The sequence below is a fragment of the Anas platyrhynchos genome, chromosome Z, assembly GCF_047663525.1.
Source record: "Anas platyrhynchos isolate ZD024472 breed Pekin duck chromosome Z, IASCAAS_PekinDuck_T2T, whole genome shotgun sequence".
NCBI classification, from domain to species: domain Eukaryota; kingdom Metazoa; phylum Chordata; class Aves; order Anseriformes; family Anatidae; genus Anas; species Anas platyrhynchos.
The window spans coordinates 21,741,794-21,761,104 of record NC_092621.1 but is presented as its reverse complement, the minus strand read 5'-3'; the positions used below and the strand labels follow the sequence as shown (position 1 = coordinate 21,761,104).

At 35.0% G+C, this 19,311-nt stretch overlaps 2 protein-coding genes across 6 annotated transcripts in view; both read right to left on the bottom strand.

Moving 5' to 3' along the window:
- Positions 1 to 19,311, bottom strand: part of IPO11 (importin 11) — a 93,554-nt gene that overhangs the window by 15,433 nt on the left and 58,810 nt on the right. For 4 of the 5 annotated variants that reach the window (XM_038170402.2, XM_038170404.2, XM_027446244.3 and 1 more), the window contains exons 26-29: positions 18,867 to 18,947; positions 13,728 to 13,823; positions 12,107 to 12,220; positions 11,228 to 11,349 (exon numbers count right to left, since the gene is read on the bottom strand). In XM_038170402.2, the coding sequence (XP_038026330.1) occupies positions 11,228 to 11,349; positions 12,107 to 12,220; positions 13,728 to 13,823; positions 18,867 to 18,947 (413 nt within the window). Of the gene's footprint in view, positions 1 to 2,703; positions 2,845 to 11,227; positions 11,350 to 12,106; positions 12,221 to 13,727; positions 13,824 to 18,866; positions 18,948 to 19,311 lie in introns of those variants that run through there. The other variant, XM_038170405.2, reaches the window with a different exon arrangement.
- On the bottom strand, positions 270 to 2,833 carry LRRC70 (leucine rich repeat containing 70). Its single transcript, XM_072030883.1, has one exon. The coding sequence runs from the start codon at positions 2,831 to 2,833 to the stop codon at positions 911 to 913; it is 1,923 nt and encodes a 640-aa protein (XP_071886984.1). The 3' UTR covers positions 270 to 910.

Sequence of the window (19,311 nt, the reverse complement as noted above, 5' to 3'; positions counted from 1 at the left end):
AGAACTTACATTTCTAAATATACATCACGAAAATAACCACCTTCAGCAATCCAGCTATAATCATACACATGACGTATAGTAGATTTATTCTGTTTATACCCCTTGTTGAGCCAGACACTCTGAAATTTTACTATATAGATGAGAATCATTTATAGACAAAAATTAACCAACTCCATTATCCTAGACATTATAAACTTGTTCAAGTTTTCAATCCACTAGAAATTTAGCTTCCCTATTAGCTAAGTTATAACCATGAAATGATACAGATGCACACAAAAAAATCACTTTTTAATATATTCATTATACAGATTGAATATACATTTGTATGTTAGAATGTCAGATATGAACAAATTTTGTATCATTTAATTTTTTTCATTAAGAGTTTCAACACGTTAGCTGTAAATATGCTCACATTTTTCTCTGTGATGATTAATGGAGGCAGAACAGAAACTATGCTTTAGAATAAATACAGTAAGCATTGTTCTCTTCCCACTCCCCCGCATTTCTTGCCTCCATGATCCTGCTAAAAACTTACGCTTAACTTCAAATTATCTATGCAATTTCTACAGAAACTTAATACCAGTAAATACTGCAAAATAAATCAATATACTTTTTACTGCATACATATTTGAATCATAGAAATAATCTTACAACAAGGAAAGATGACAATACACTTATCCATGTCAGAACTAAATGACATCTAACAAAAAAAAAAACAAAAACACAACATTCAACAAGCAAATGATGATGCAGAACTGAAATTACACCATTTGCTACAATTCTATCAACTAGATGATTTTCATTAGTGAAAGATTATTATTTTATTTTTTTTAGAAAATTGAGTTATTGACTTTTGAGTTATTGACTTATTGGAATTTCAGATCACACAAAAGAAATCAAATGAGGTTAATTACAAAGATGAATGTTCAAACAATATGACCTGTGCCTGACTTTCTGATGCTGTTCTCTTGAGCAACCTAATTTGGTCCAGTTCTGTATGTCCCACTGAATTCTCAGTTAGAGACTGCACTGGGTTGGTTATATTGTATCTGCCAGGCTGATAAAAACCATAATATTCTATTCTCTTTTCCCCTGAGTTTTCCAGCACCTTTAGTTTCTGTCTAAACCAAATAATTTTATAGGTTAGAAACAGGATAACAGCACAAGCCAGAATGAAGAAGGCTAGCAAAATGTCAAAAGCCTGATTCAGCTTTTCAACCTGTTGTGTACAAAGTACAGATGTTTCTAATGATACAGGAGCAGCATCTGTTGGAAATAAACCTTTTCCTTCTACAGTTCTGTTAACAGGTATAATCCGTGCTGGTATTTTTACTGGTAATATTGATAATGTAGTTGCCTGTGATGGAATTTCAGCAGCATTTTCTTCATAAGGCAAAGGGTTAGCAGATGTAGCTGTAGTTCCTTCCCAGAAAGTAACATGTTTTGTATCCACGTTAACAAACTGTTCCAATGTGTTCTGTCTGTGTACCTTATGCCATGCCATCAGCAAAGTGGTAGGGCTGTGATGGATTTCTGTAGATCCTAGATTCCAGGCTGCTTCTGGGCTGGCAGTGGGGCTACTGCAGTTTGCAAACTGAGTCCACCTAATGTAACGTAAAGGTCTGCCACGCATACTGAGGGGATTTTGACAGTGAATTTTAACAGAAATAGGAGATGAAGCTAGCCAGTTCAGCAACCCAAGCATTTTGCAGCTACAGTTCCAAGGGTTGTAGTTCACCTGTAGGTGAGTTAAAGACACTAGGGGCTTGAGCACTTCAGGTTGCAACTCTGTAATATTATTAAATGCTAAACTGAGTATTTTAAGTGACTGTCCCATTTTTTCAAAGGTACCATCACCAATACTGGTTATTTTATTTCTGTCTAACTGCAGATATATTAAATTGTTCAATAAAGTAAAAGTGCTGGAATTTATATTTTCTAAATCATTATAACTTAAGATTAACTGACTAAGATTATTTAATCCAAAAAATCCGTTTACAGAAATCTCTTTTAGCTTTACACTTTTTAAAGACAAATACCTAAGCTTGTTAAGTCCTTTAAATGCAAAATGATGTATTGACCGAATAGGATTGTGAGACAAAGAAAGTCTTTCAAGGTTTTTGAGCCTTCCAATGGCATTTGATGGCACAAGTGTTAAATTGTTACCTTCAAGGATCAAATATACAAGGTTTTCAAGATGATAAAATGCTGAATCTGATATCCGTGAAATCTTATTATTGGCTAGATTAAGTGTTTGAAGACTTATCATTCCCATGAAAGTTCCACTTCCAAGGACACTGAGGCGGTTTCTTTGAAGAGTTAAATATCTAACAGAAAGGAGATCACTAAATAATCCTCTGGAAATAAAAGCTATTTGATTATTCTGAAGGTATAAATAACGAAGATTGGAAAGACCTTCAAAGATTCCTGGATCCAGGCGTTTAATACTATTGTTATCTAGATGCAGGTAGCACAGATTAGGGAGTTCCACAAAAGCTTTTGGGTGTACATATGAAATACTGGAATTATCCATGTAAAGTGCAGAAAGCTTCTGAAGACCTGTTAATTCATGTGGAATGACATGCGATACATTATTCCCACTGAGGTATACAAGAATTGCAGTTTTGGGGAAGTTCCGGGGGATGCTTGAAAGACCCAAGTTACGACAGGTAACTTGTCTCCCTGTGCAGAGCTGGCAAACAGCTGGACAGCCAAGTACCTCCTTCTGGAGGAGCAGCAAAAGAAAACCATTAAGGAGATACGGTAATGCTCCTGTGCAGGGTGGAAAACTTTGTAGTCCACACATATCCCTGTCTTTGTCCTTCTCACTCATCTCTGACTTCGCTAGTAGAGATAAAAAAAATATAAATATTATTCATTTGAAATTATGGTTTCTACTTGTACATTCCTTAAAAAAATACAGGCATTACTTTCAAGATGGTTATTTCATATATTCTCCTTGTGATGCCAAATAATCATTTTCAAAATAAATCTTTTAAGTATCATGATTTTGAATTACATAGAAACAAATTTCAAAGTAAATGAACAGTGAAACAAATATGCTGTCAAAATAGCTGCAAAATATGTAACCGGTTGCAGCATAAAAACTGCCAAAATGATGGATTCCAGTAGATTCAAGATACCGCTTATTATTTATTTTTAACGGTTAAAAATGACCAGGAACTTTTTCAATAGCAATCAAGTAAAAGTGCCAACTAAAACACTGTTCCTTTCATTTGCAGATCATTTTTAACTTGAATTTTGCTTTTATAAAGTTGTGTTACATTCAAAATAAGCAAAAACAATTCCTTACCCCAAATCTGAAGTTCATTATTTCCGTTATTTACTTGTTTTGCAGTTTGTTAGGCTGTTACCAGTTGACTGACTATACTCATCTGCGAAACGTTAGTAAAAGCACTATTGTCGTGTGCTACAACTCTCACGTTTTTCCCCTGGATTTGTAACTGCTCACTCAGGAAACTAAGAAAGAAGTGGTTAAATTGAGGTTGCCATGGATACAGGAAACTGTCAGACAGGAAGTCATTTTATCTGTGCTTCAGAAGCATTGTTGGAAAGGAAATCTCAACTGTTTGTTTCTAGAAAACCAAGAACTATCCTAGTTTGTAACTGTTGCCTGATTTGTTTTTTTTTTTTTTTTTTTTTTTTTTTTATAAAACTAACGATTTTAAGCAGCCAAGCTCTAATAAGTTTTGTCGAAGATAGTTATAGCTATAAAGCATACCTATTTAAAACTGTACTATTGCCTTATCTGTAAATCCCAGCCAGAAAACAAAACATTCTATTAAACAAACAAACAACATTTATATTGTTCTATCTCTGCCTACAGAGCAAAATTGCTCCTCATGTAAGCAAAGTCCTGTGAAATGTAGAACAGTGAGGTCTGGAAGGCAAGGCCTGAACCCCTGGCATGGTACCTGGGGCATACCAGCCAGGCAAGCCCCTCCAGAAAGCTCAGGGAAGCCTAGGAAATCTTGGAGATGAGAACTTCACAACACAGTACTAAACAGCTGTGAATTACATTTACATTACATATATAATTTACATATTAATGTATTTTGCAATAATAATATTATTACACTGTATTTCAGTCTTGATCCAGGCACTTAGTTAAGTTTCATGTTAGGACACTTTTTTTTTTTAAGCAGACTTATCTGCACAGTTCTATGTATGTCTAAAAGCCACATCCTACGTACATGACTTTAGTTTCCTTCAGTGTCCCTTGTGCAAATAAAGACTTTGCAAATATGAACTATAAATAGTCCCCTCACTTAAGTACCGGACATGACATCCCCAGTTTATCTGTCACAGGGACTAAACACTTGTAAAATCCAGTGACTTATTCAAAGGGGAAGAGGATGAAATAAGAGATGTAAATTTAGAGATTAAATGTAGAAATAGATTAACTATAAAATCAGTTTACACTAACATGAGACACCTTGCTTAGCAAAATGAAGAGGAGAAAGCCCATCAATGGCCAAACACAAGTAAACACAAGAGACAAACACAAAGGCATTACAGGAGAATCAAGTAGCTTCAGCCACAAATATCTCACATCAGAAGCATGAGTTCACTTAAGAGGCAAAATGTCATCCAAAATATCTTTGTCTATAAAAATCCAAACTGAAACGCACGAAGCACGCGAGCCAAAGAAGCAGAATAAAGACACACACATCTCAGGGGCAGATCAAGAGTGCAGCCTCCTGCAGACCCTGGAGAGCTCAAGGGGCCCTTTACTCAGGACTACTATTTAAAGGACTGTGAGACTAACAGTACTATCATCCTGGCTATGTTATAGATAAGGCAGTTTTAGTATTTTCCACCAACCCTGCCACTCTGGTACCTTGCAGAATGTATGGCTCTGGTACTGACCAGAGCCTGCGCATCAGGGTTGGAGACACAATCAGGGAGTGCCTGTTCGTACTCACCCGTTACGCCTGCTGCCCACTGGCAATGGAGGAGTGACATAACATCAGTCCTGAACCACAGCTGAACCTCACCACATAGATTAAGCCAGCCACAATCCCTAGAGAGCTCAAATTAGCTTTTCTCTAGCTGCTATGTATTTATAAGAAAAAGTGACTGACTCATAGTCAAGCTCAGATTCCTTACCATGTTCTGAAACTCCAAATTGCAAGGAAGGATCCCATCGAGGCCTACCATGGCTCAGAAGCCTAAACAAGACTTATGTCAAGTGCAGGAACAGAGTGCACCTGCCACAAACCATTAACAACTTTTGCTGTCTTCTATATAATTAAAAGGTTTTATTTTAAGGTTGAAATAGATTTAGAAGAGTTTTAGGAAAGATTCCTGAAATCCTGTATTTACATAGGTCAAACACAAAAACAAGATACTAGCTGCAGTCAATTCCTTATGACTACAGTTTATTATTATTATTATTTTATATTATTATTATCATTATTATTTTTCAGTAGCTCAGTTGCATTTAGTGACATAATCCCTTGTCATTACTCGGTGCTCTTTGCAAACAACCCTTATAGGCCTAATGGGAAATGTTCCTGACCAGCCCATAATAAAAACTCAGATGTGGTGAAAAATTAATGGAGTTTTTGAACAAGAGAAGTTTAAACAGTAAGTCCAATCTGCATCCTCTAGTCAATGCTTTGATGTCAAATACTAATTATGTAGGTGAACACACCTTTCATTAAAATAAAAAAGGAACTGGGGAAGGAAGGGCAATGGCTTTGGTGTATCCTTCTTCTTTCTTTATTGAGATGATAAAATTAGTTATGTAACAAATTCTGATTTTATGAAGGAATATATAACTACCCTAAAGCAGAATATGACATTATTAGGCTCTTTCTTGTTATTTCCTAATATTACATATAGACATCTTCTTAAGAGGAAAATTAAATTTCTAACGAAGTAACTTTAAAAAATGACAAAGAAAAACTTCTGTAATAATCTAATGAAGATTCATAATTGCACACTATAAGTGCTTGAACTCACTGAATGCCAATTATAATTGGCAGAAATCACACTGGCTGACATACCAGATTTGATACACAATGAAAAAAATGCAGACATTCATTTACACAAAGATTAAATACAAGTAGAGCAACCTGAAGAACCTTTTCAGCTCTTAGTCTCTTCTTTGCAATAGTTTTTCCAGACAAATACATTTGAATCAAAGGGAAAGAGTGAACACTGGAAACTGGAAATACTACTCAAGTGCCATAAGCTAAAAAGAAAAGAGACTGGAGAGATTCAAATGCTTTATATTTCATACTTAGCAAAGTAAAGTCTCTGCTGTTTTGGAGCTGTACCACTCTACACTGTTATGTCTAGCAAAAATGAGCATATTTCACAAGCACCACAATTAGTTGACCATTTTTGGAAGGCCCTGACTTTAAGAATTTACAGCAGAAAGAAATTAAAAACAGACAAAATACACTTTACAGGTGAGCTTTTAAAAAACCCTCACAAACAGTAAGAAGTAGAACAAAGAAGCTCATTAGTAAATTACTACCTACTTATTCTAACTTTTAATTAATTGCCTTAGTATTATTTAAGTCTTTAATATTTGGACTTAACTTCCTACCATTGGTTCTGTTGCCATTTTTTTTCTAGTAACCTTCCCAAACTGATATGAATATGAACATCAGTTATATGAAATCAACACATCTTTCCCTACACAGCATCATGAGAATTTTGAAAAAGAAATTCAACTGTAGTACCAGACTACTGTTTAAATTGACAGAGTAATCACAACAATTGCTCTCCACTTGAAAACGCTCATCAGGAATCAATATTAATAAGGTTACAGATGTCACTATTCAGATTTGGATAATTTATGTACAGCATGTTTCTATTTTATATAGATAGCTCTTCATGGATATCACATTGCAAATTCTATGTTGAAGTTTGCATTGACTTTTATTTAAGATCTAAAAAAACTACAACCACTTTCACAGAAAACAGTGAAAGGACAAGTATCAGAGGTTAGCAAAAACCTGCATGGCCTTAGAAGCTTCATGAAACAAGAACAAATTCAAGAGCTATTTTACTCTGAGCTATAGAGAGTATAAGAGCTATATACTCTAAGACTTTTTTTTTTTTTCTCCAGTGAAAGCAGAGACTGGGACCTCTTAAAAATCCAACCTGGACTATGAATCCCAGATGTTCACAAGCCTCCTGCTCAGTATCAGCAAACCATAGAGTCTAAGCTGGCAGCATTACATAGGACAGCACAATCTGCAACAACCTCTGTTCAACAGACACCTGTGTAAAACGAAGTGTGCTCCCAGACAAAATGATGTGATAAAAAAACCAGCAATACTCAGTTCAGGCCAAAGAAATCTCGCAAATTCCATACACTAGTACATCAGAATCTGAGCACAGAAACATACCATTGCTGGACAAGTAACAAACACCAAAGCAGCATTATCTAACAGATATCAAGGAGTCTTGAAAGAAACTCTCCAAGACTGTGTGACTACCAAAACTAGATTACATACCAGATGTAGAATTTACTGACTTTCAGTAAAAACAATGTTTGTAACCCCACTTTAAAGAATGAAAGGCACAGCAATAATCACACTTCCCAGCAAAAGAGGAATGCTTAGCTTTCAACATGGTGTCAAATGTTAACCATGCTTACAGTTAGGCAGTACATAAAGCTAAATCGATCACTGGCACTGTATTTTGCCAAATTGATGCGTTTATTTCCTATTAGAAAGTAAAATACTCCTTTCATTTTTTTAGCATTTTTCAGTAATGGTTGTGTTCTATCAAGATAGACAGATAGTAACCAGAAGAATTTAAAAAACAACACTACTGTGCTAAGTATAAATTCCCAAAAAAAGGACATTTCAAAACATTCTGATACTGATACTATAAAAAAAATACAAAAGCACAGTTAGCAAACTGATTATTTCCAGAGCTATATAGGTATGAGAAGGGAAAGATGTACAATTTTAGCCACTTCGGTCTGGGGAAATGCAAAGACTGCTGATGTAGCACCTATGACAGTGGTGGGGGCCCACCTCATTTCCACAATGGCCTGAAGAAAACTTACGCTGCTGCTCCTGACCATTATCACTAGGCACTGTTGTAGGGACCAAGGGGACATTTAATCAAACTGAATTATATCTGCTCTACAAGAAACTAAACCTGACCAAGAATTTGACTAAACCTGACCAAGAACTTATGACATCTGTGAATGTACTCATCCTCAGGACTCCAGGCTGCTGTCGTCTTTCATGTCTCGTACCCTGCTCATGATTCTCCTCCTCCAAACTTTTGATTCTTTTTGTGTTAAAACAAAATAAACAAAAAGCACACCTCAATTTTCTAGCTGTTGTGTGTCTATGTGCATTTCCCCCCCAGGTGTTGTACATGGAAACAAGACTATTCTGCAAATGTATCCCTATCGCCTAAATCTTGTTGCTAGACCCTACTGTTATTCACATCAGCTTAAAGACAAAAATCCTTTAAAAAACGGTTTGTATTTAGTGAAAAAAAGGTTCAATTTTTATGAAGTACCAAGAGCTTTTAATAAAGGCAAAAAGTGAATGTGGAGATATGAGTGACAAGACAGTACAAGTATAAAATGTGGAAAACAATATGGATACATGTATCAGTCACTCAATGCACACTAACAATTTGAGTGCCCAGATTCAAGACAGCAAATGCAGATAATTAAGTAACATTTAGTTTACACAAAAAAAACAAATGAGTAAAACCAGGAAATTACTGCAAAGTGAAAAGGTGCTGCAACACTACTCAGGAAAGAAACAGTTATTGTTCTTTTTAGTATATATATATTTTTAATATGAACTTCTAAAGACTAACACAATGTGCAGCTGTGAGTAGAAGATAAACAGGATGCTGGATTGAAGGCCCATATGCATACATGATAAAATGCAGTGGTACTGTCGCTACTAAAGATCTGTCATTCCATATAATGATATTACTAACAAGACAGCTATAGTTGGGGTTATAAAGTCACAGTTCATAACTTGCTTAGGCCAACAAATTGGCCTGAGAAGCACTGAGACCTACAACTGCACTGTAATAATTTCCATCATATCCACTCTAAAATCCTTTATTAATGCTAGATGCAGTACAGATACCTATTTTCTCTATAGCGGAATCCTGAAACCTACTAGCAGTATCCATTATGGAAGTGAGCTGAGGGTAGAAACCTGCTCGGCAACAAGCAGAAACGTATACATGGCTTTCCTGAGCAAGTCTGCCTCACTGCCATCCTCAGGAGACAAAAATCCTGTTCAGCCTTAGCAGCTGAGAAATCTTGAACTGGCTTAGGAAATCCAAAGAAATGTCTAATCAGTAATCTGTTTGGAGAGGTAATTCAAAAGGCAAAATTACATAGCTTTTCTTGAAAAGGCTGTTTGTAAGAATTAAAGTACCCTGTTTAAATACAGTAGTTTAATATATTTTTGCTGAACTCTGCAAATTGGCTTGCAAAGGAACATTTCTTAAACAGGAGTTTCAGATGTGAGATGCAGCAAGCATATGTAATAAAATGTCTATGAAATGCCAAAAACAGTGACTCACACTGTTAGGCAGAAGGAACAAGTGCTTGACAGAATCGATTTCACATATTCAGTCTGAAGGTATGTTTGGCTTTGGCAGTCTAATAGTTGTACAGTAAAATTTTTGTAGCCTTTATAAATATATGCCCACTGAAGATAAGCTTTTTTTTTTTTTGGGGGGTGGGGGGGGGTGTTCTTAAGTAATTTGAATATCTGAAAACTAAAGCTGTCATTAGCAGAAGTTTTTTTGCATTGAGGACTGCCAAAAATAATTTGCTCTTGCAGCAGGAAATTTGGAACAGCTGAAGGTAGTTCAAAATAACAAGGTTATCTAAAGCAAGTTTTTTCCTTCCTCTCTTTACAAGAAACTTCACAGGAAGACAGGCATGTTCTTCAGCAACTTAAGTTTTAGCTAGCACATCTAAGAATGTTTCAAATACACTCGTAAGTTTCAACACTTATGTTTGCTGAAAAGAACAAAAGCTTTCTCAAAGCAGCTGCTTGGTTCACCTTTGACTAAATATCTGTCCTGACGATCTGGGGAAAAAAAATGAAAGCTTCTGTGCACACTAAAAGAAATGAAACCTTTAAGTTACATGTATAAGAGTTCCTTGATTTTTAGGTACTAGTTACATACTCTACAGATTTACAAACATTAACATAGCTTTAGGATTTGTAAGCAACATCTAAATTATCGTTGGAAAATACTTCAGACTTTTCAAGGAATCTACCAGACCAAACGTTAACTCATGTAATACTGCATTCCTGACTTTCAAAGCAAACAAGAATACTGAGGGTACATATGACCTGAGCTCTCATCTAAACATGTATTACAAATCAATCCCTGTAGTGACAATTTAAAAGAGTAACTCTATTCAGACTTTTCATTAAGAACTCTTTTTTGTGCTTTTATCCACCAATTGCCATGGTCAGAGAAAGGGCAAAACTACAAGCTGATAGCCGTACAGGGAAAAATCTGTTCCACAGTTTTTCCACAGTTACTCTTCCACTGAATGTCATTAAGTAGAAAAACAGGATGAATATTAAGAACTATCCTCAACCTGAAACAAGACTGAACAAACATTATTCCCTAGAAGGGACATAAAAAGATTAATGAGCTAACTCAAAGAACCACATATGAGAGCAGCAGCTAACCCGATACTAATATGAGAATGTACACTATAAATTATGGTAAAAAAAAAAAAAACGTAGTTTCCTCACTTTTGCTGAATGACATTTTCAAAGAAGCTAAAAAAAACTTACTGCTTTATCACTACGAATCCAATGAAAAGATTAATATAACGTAGCATCAAAATTTTATCTTTTCAAGCTTCTTTAGACCTAAATAAAGATGCAATAAAACTACTCATATTTGAATATTGCTCAAGTTGCGCCAGGGGAGTTTTAGGTTAGATGTTAGGAAGAACTTCTTTACCGAAAGGGTTGTTAGACACTGGAACAGGCTGCCCAGGGAGGTGGTGGAGTCACCATCCCTGGAGGTCTTTAAAAGACGTTTAGATGTAGAGCTTAGGGATATGGTTTAGTGGGGACTGTTAGTGTTAGGTTAGAGGTTGGACTCGATGATCTTGAGGTCTCTTCCAACCTAGAAATTCTGTGATTCTGTGAAAGGTCTTACAAACTATCTTAAGGGGCTCTGAAGAGCTATTTTAATGCATCTTGAATTCTCTCACCCGTTCAACGATGGTAGAAGTGAAAGTAATGCCAGAGCAGACAGCTTTCTTCTCTCTGGCTGAGTGATGTTATCCATGCGATCAACCCACATTTCAATCATGCTACCAAGAATTTGGTCCAACTGCAATGGGAAACAGTTACATAAATGTGACAGAAGTTGAAGCAAGTGGTGTATTTTTATTTTTCCATGTCTCTCCACATCCCCCCCCCCCTTTAAAATCATTAATTGATTGTGCTTCCAGGCCTTGAACCACGGTTACCATTGTATCCTTGAAATTACAAATGTATTTAGTTCACAGACAGAGAGCACAGATTCGGAACACTGAATTACTCAGTTTTCATACGAGAATCTTAGCACATGTAAGCCATGTGAATTTACTCTTAAAAAAAACTTTCACTGGTGGCAGAGACTTGTCTTTTTCTGTTTACACCTGAAGAAAATTATTAAATTCCTCTTCAAGACATAGCAAAACACTTGTAGCAAAGGAGCCTCAATAACCTCATAATTGAAAACTGAGCACATTGAACCAGCTCAATGTGCTGGTGAATCAATGGTGAACAATTAAAACCATTGTCCCTGGTACAAAACCATCAAGGTGCAACAAGGAAAGCAACTCTCACCCTGAAGCATCATGCAAACTAAGAGGGCTTATAAAGATCATAGCGGAATACAGCAAGAAGAAAATCTAGAGATTGTATAAAATTTCTTGAGATGTTTTAAGAAAATTGAGGGAACACACAAAACTTGGTGAAGGAGCTCAGGAGAAGGAACAAAGCAGGAGAAAGGGAACATGCTTGTACTGGGGAGGAAGAAGCGTCAGAAGAATGCGAGATTTCCACATGAAATCCTGTTGAAATACCAAGACAAACATCCTTACCTCCTGACCCAATTCACATGCCATCTGGTTCAAAAGTAATGAAAAAAAACTTGTATTTTGTAGTAGAACTCTACCCATGACACCCAGATAAGTAGACATCAACATTGGATATCTCTGAAACAAAAGTAAATCAGAACAAAGAATATTTGGGTCAATCATGTGTTAAAAATACTTAACATACAGCACAGAAATGCACGGAAAATATTTACATGCATCCTTTATGTATTTTATTAAATTATAATTTTAAATGTCCCTAGAACACAATATTGAGCAATTGTTACCAAAGAGTATACTGACAATTACAAAGTGAGAAACATGGCAATCCGTGGTCTGTTACTCTCAAACAGCCATGACAACAAGCAAAACAATTTCACCATATATATTTAAATGTCAGCAGCTTGAAAATAAGCAATATACTTCATTGTTAAAAAAAGTTACTCTTAATATTGATTATGGTTACAAAATAGTATTTCAAGTTTTAGTAACAATAAACACAACTAGTATTTCTGAAGTTGTTACTTACTGCTCTGAGATAACCTATATGCATTTGCCAAAATCTAGTCTGCAAGTGTCTCAAAATTAACTGGATACAGTAAACACCTTAGTTTATTATCTTATATTTTCATAGAATCATAGAATATCCTGAGTTGGAAGGGACCCTTAAGGATCATCAAGTCCAACTCTTGACACCGCTTTTCATTTTAAAAGAAGCTACAGATAAATCCAACATCTAATAATGTATCTTGCAGAACTGCCTACTTGAAAAACAGAACTCCAACATTTACCTGAAAATGTTAACACATTAATACCTGTTCAAAGTCTTTTTTTTTTTTTTTGTACTGCAAAAATAAAACTATTAAGCAATATTACTTAGTCTAATCTTGGACATGTGTTATTTAACTTAATCACAGTACAAGTCAAATATTGATAAAAAAGGAGATGTTTTGATCAAAGAGGTCACAAGCAGAGAGAACTTCACCAGTTCTGCCAGTAAAAGTACCTTTTCCTCCTACTATCAGTACTTGGTTAAAGCATATTTGATTTTACTCTTTTCTGTCCAACATAGAAATTTGTTGAAGGCACAGAGAAAACAAAGACATTTAAGTAAACAAAATATGAAACTTGCTTCCACCTTACATAAATCATTCTCACATTCTTCAGCTCTTCATATTAGTTATGTCAATTAGAAAAAAAAAAAAAGAGGTCAAGTCACTCTTCTCCCTACATTCCAGCTTGCTTTTCTCTGATGCATGTACACTGAAAAAAGAGTAGTATATCACAAAAAAGGCACACCAAAAAGCCCTAATACCTACAAAGCATTTAAGTGCTACCAGTGCAGTCATAGCAAATTTTCAGTGTTAAAGGTGAAGGAATAGAATAATAAAACTTGTGGTATTTTATTATAATGAACATTAGACGACAAAATAAGTGATGAATAGATTTAACGCTTGTGCTACCATTTTTACTACATACTTTGAAAATAGCTGTCGAAGAGCTATCAGATGGACTTAAAACTAGAGAAAAAGAGAGAAATACCAACACGAGAGAACTGGGCCAGACAACTGAAGGTACTTTCCTGTTCAAAAGGAAAAGTAGAGAGGACAAAAAGAAAAACTCTTACCTCCCCATCTATAATCCCCTTGAATACTGATGGCAGAAGGGGCTGAAACATTTGAGGACCCAAAACAGGATTTACTTTCAGGACATTTTCCACAACCTTAAGAACAAAATAAAATTAGACAATAAATACATTTAAAAACCATAATTGAAACTTTAAAACTACATATAGCTATCTATAAATAAAACTCTGGTACGATATTTACCATTAACAAAACCCAGGACTGTTGAAAGTATGTTCTAGTTAAGTGCTCTGCAAACCTGACCTGCTTTCATTCTCACACGGCAAACTGACATGAGAAGTCAAGCCACTTTAAAGGAATTTCTCTTTAATAAATAAAACGATTAAATACTTGCACTCAAGAGTTATGTCTTTTTATTTCATGAGATATGTAACAGTAAATTTAATGATTTGAGAAATTAAGCAAGAACTGTGTTTCAGCTCCTCCCTTTTAGTGGATGGCCAACAGCTTCGTTTAAATAGATGCTTGCTCTTGGAGATTAAGCTCAAGAGTCAAAACTAGCTATAATGCATGCAGGATTACTTCATAAAGTTTGCAACTGGATATGATCAAGTATTTAAATTAAGGCTTTTAAAGAAAAAAGCACAAAAGAGAAAAATGGTTTGAGAAATTATAATCTTGCATTTCCTATACAATACATCCTCCCCCCAAAGAGATTATGTTAATATTGCTTATTTACAGTGAATTTTGATGTCGGCAAGTTTGATTGAAGCCACAAAGTGGCAAGTTTGATAAATGAGGTCGCCAGCTTTCCCATAAAATCTTGTCATGGTTATTTAGTAGATATAGTTGGTCAATTTTGGATTATGGAGTAGAAAATGAGAAAGAGATGGATGCTAAATAAGATTGGAAAGATTCCTGCGAAAAAGATACATAAATGTACGCTACATGTCTAAAAGTATATTGTAACAGCTTGGTTACATACGAGACTTGGCCAGACTTCAGTTTTCAAATTTAAGAGACGAAATTGCTACAGGCAGCAATAAACTGTATGTAATCTTTCCTTGCTTCCACTAGAGTTGAAAAGCAGTTGTAACACTAACCCTGCAGGTCCTTAAAAAACACTGGTGTTGAGTTATGCATAGAAATAATGGTAGGACAAAACAGCAAGAGTAGCACATAATTGAAAAGACTCAGACATTACTTGCTAAGAAGGAAAATCTTTTTCCTGCAAAGAAAACAAGTACTATGTACTGCTAAGGTAAAACATGTATTATGGGTCTCTAATTTGCATACCAAATGATACTGGGGACGATTCAGATTGCTAATTCTGTTGTAAGTATTGGGAATTTGCTACGTGTAGTGCATACAACCTGTTTTTCAGTTGCATGTGGACCCAAGTAAAAGATCCAGCACAGAAGAATTGTTAATAAATGCATTTTACTAGATAAAGACTTTACCATTAATTAACAGCACTGAGACTGATTTCAACAAGCTGGTTATGAAACTCTGTGGATACTTTGAGGCTAGCAGCCAAAAAAGTGTGCTGCTGACATCTCAACAAAGAGGCTCCTTCCTGTAGATGGAAGTCTGTTGCACTCCTCTGAAATAATACAGTTGTTTAGTTCTTGTGTAAAATCTGGAACCAATTTGTTAACCTGACAACAAGGAGAACAAAGTCCACCTGAGGGAAAGAGTCATAAATGCCTTTCCTTTCTCATCTATACATGTAAGTGACTTAAGCCACTTTGCTCATGAGAGTGAGGTACACATTTACCAGCCTAGAGAAGTAGAAGTCCATCCAAGACTCAAACTGGTAATCTTATGAAAGGACCGAGGAGATGTATAGAGATTGTCATCATTAAAATACAGTGTAGTATGTTCACCAATGATATTGATGTGCAGACCACCAAGAGCAACAAAAGTATCTTCTAATTATTTGTAAACCTATTTTTGAGCTAACAGAACAGAAGTTTTAAACTGATAGAATGTTACCAAGAAGTCTCTCTTGGCAACATTCAAACTCCAAAGAAAAACTCATTATTTGCCAACACTACCAGACAAGTTTGTTTTTCTTAATAAAGTGATGTTCAAAAACTTGTTGAATAGGACTTTTATCACAAAGGGGAAGAGTTTTCTTTATTGCAGGCTTACTTTATAGACTAAAACTATATGAAGTAAATTTTTGTAAGCAATAACTTTATTGCTCCTGAATCTAAATGCAGCAGTAGTTAAAATATTAAGAATCTGAGTTTTTGAAGTCCCGTATCTCAGAAGAATTTTCAAAGTGACCACAAAAGTCAGAACTTCTTTGACAAGAGGATTAACATTTGTTTGATACAACCTCCTCCAGAAGAGAAAAAGATATTCATTTACCTAACACATTTGACAGTTATGAGTTATTGTAAGACAGATGATCTAAGTTCTCATGCTCTGTAATCCTCTCATTCTCCTTAGACACTAACCACTGTTACTGACAGAATAATTTAGCAATCATTTCAACTGTCTTAAGACATGCGTTAATACAGTCATCATACACACACACAGAAAACCCATTTAAGCCAGTTTTGATTGCTTTAGATCTCCTCTCCTTTTTCTTTTATACGCTACTCTTAGTATTGGAGTAATAACAGAATTACTCTTTTTGTTCACTAGGTCTCTCCCCTTTATTTCCTTTTTCATGTGTGTTTGTGTGTGTGCCTTATTTCTACAGATTTGTTAATAGCATTACTTATCTTTGGATAAAAACAGCAGAAAAAACGCATTGTTTAATCTCAGATAATTCAAAAATCAAGTCGAATCAATCTTGTAATCAGCAATCTTGTAATAAATTGTCTTATTATTACTTGTCTTAAGCCTTAACCAAATTAAGGTTCTTCAACCTTATGCTTTTATTTACTGCTCTAAGGCCTATTTTCAAACAAGCCAAACTTGTATGTAACACAGTATTTCAGAACACTCCCACATTTGTTGCCAATATTTATCTTTTTTTTGTTGTTCAACACATCAGTATGGTGATGCCTTATAAAACTTTATTTTTTAAAATACAAATATTTACACTGATATTTCAGTTATTCCTTTGTGATCAGATAGGCATACTAGGAAGGTATTCAAATTACAGTGGACAAACTGTGGCTACTGCAAGGTCACACTGGAGCCAAGTGGATAAATATGCCATATTACTAGTGTTATTTCATTTTAAGGTTCAGATTAAAAGCTGCTATATCATGTATTTGCCCAATAACAGACTCTAAATAATACCATCAATGGATAGGTATTAACATTTTAAACTACAGAGATAGAGTCCTTATGCTCCCTGCAGCAGGAATTATAAATAGAGGAGGGCTATTAACTCCTCCTGTTGTTTCCCTGTCCACAGATTCTTTCTGCAAGTAGTTGTGCAACCCAAAGAGGTAGGTGAGATTTTAATTTTTGCCTCTGTTGTGTTTATAATGAACTGGACTTCATAAGCAATACAAAGTTCCTAGTAAGTACTGCCACTGAAAATGTAAGTAGTAAAACTTCAGTTACTATTCTGTATAGTATATGATCCTGTATTACTACTAAAGTTCTTATTGTAACTTTATTTCCTCCTGAAACTCCTCAAAAGGAATATTTGAAAGGTCAGATACAATATTTCAAATGCTTACAAATTTTGCAAGGTCTCTTGCATAATACCATTTGAAGTTTGTGTGGAAATAGTTTGTGTTTTTTTTTTTTTTTTAATAATTTAAAAAACATCCAGTAATTCCATCTAAGCAGCTGTTGCTACTACTAAGCAACTTACGACAAATGCAAAGATGGGCTGAACATGATGTCACAGTACAAAAAAGTGTGCTATACAAAACAATGTGATATAGAATATGTACATGATAAAGAGTATATACATTCAGTATTTAGCAAATACAGGTCCAAGAGCTATTAAATTCTACTATTTGTACAGAAATGCAGGAAAAAGTAAATTTTGATGCTTTGTGCTTATTTAATAATAAAATCACAAAGACTTTTTATAATGAATGTATATATGTAGTCTCATCACTTCAGCCTTATCTTGCCAGTTACAAAACTTGAACTCTTGATTATTATTCTTACTGGTATTGAATACTGAGAAGTAAAATTACTGTATGACCAAAGGAATCAATTCCGATTTACAGGGTACAGATGAATCTCAGATTTGGATTGTTAGATATGGCAATTAGGTAGTTATCTCTTTTCATATAATGATTAGAAACACTCAAAATGAATCTACATTATTGATGTGTGCTGAATGATTTTGAAATTTTTTACAGTTGAATCATTTCTTTACGTTGCATTTTGAACCAAATAATGGAAAATATATTTTTTTGAATTCTGAATCAAGCTGAAAACACAAATAGGACAAGTTTTAAAACTTATTAACCATCTTAGTTTTGCCTTCTTATTTGTAATTACAAGTGTGGGTATCTTTTATGTTGTCTTCTCCATTTTATAATTCAGCTAGAATCGAAAAGCTTTGATAAATTCTCTTCAACTTCCCTGGGTGACCAATATTCACGGTTTACATCAAGTTACCTTGACTCAAAACAATCTTTGTTTTGCAACTCAGTGTCCTCATAGTTTTCTAAGAATAGCATCATCTTTGCCATACAGTGATTGGTCATCTGGCATTTTGAATGTGCTGCTACCTTGCTGCAAAATGAACTGCTTTCATGAGGGTGCAAGCCCACACTAACCTTTCTTTCTATAATAATCTAAGTGGAGAAGATCTCAGACTCTTAATCTAAATGAATCTGTAGGAAGAGGACTCAAACTTTACTTAAATTTACTTAAAAACATATTGAAATCACATGACTTAAAGCATTGCAGAGATTGTACAGGAACAGCAAGCGCATCAGCTAATTATTATAGAATCATCTTTTACAGTGCTCTATATGGGACAATACTAGCCATCTCTTGGTAAAATACATATATAAATATACTTTTTTGAAAATACATGTGTGCATGTATACATGCTCCCAATACATACACTTCAAATATGTAGTTTAAAACATCTCTGACTCCTGTAATAAGATGTGTGAAATCAGCTGTTTTTTTTCCTACAAGTTCTATATTCACACTTGAAAATGTTATTTAAACTTGACAGAACTAGAAAGTAAGAATACTGATGTCTGGAGCTGAACATTATTTTCATTGTACTCTACCTTTAAAGCTTGAACTTGACCTTCAGTAGTGATGTCCTTTAAGAGTTCACAAAATGATCGACACAAGTCAACAGCATACATCTGAAATTAAGTAACAGAAGCACAGAATGTCAGCGACTGGAAGGGACCTCTGAAGATAACCAGTCCAATTTCCCTGCCAGAGCAGGAACACCTAGATCGCATCACACAGGAAGGTTTTGAATATCCCTGGAGAAGGAGCCCCCACAGCCCCCCTGGGCAGCCTGTTCCAGTGCTCTGTCACCCTCACCATGAGAAAGTTTCGTCTCATATTTAAGTGGAACCTCCTATATTCCAGCTTGCACTGAGCTTTATATGTTTACATATATATTTCAAAACAATTAGTGATATTTTTAACAGAGAAGATTTTAAATCGTAGCATAATATCACTAGTTCATTTCTTGATAGAACTTCTCCTAATTTTAAT

What these genes read in the sequence shown, in the direction of transcription:
- LRRC70 (XM_072030883.1), bottom strand. Translation starts at nt 2,833, where the DNA reads ATGAGTGAGAAGGACAAAGACAGGGATATGTGTGGACTACAAAGTTTT.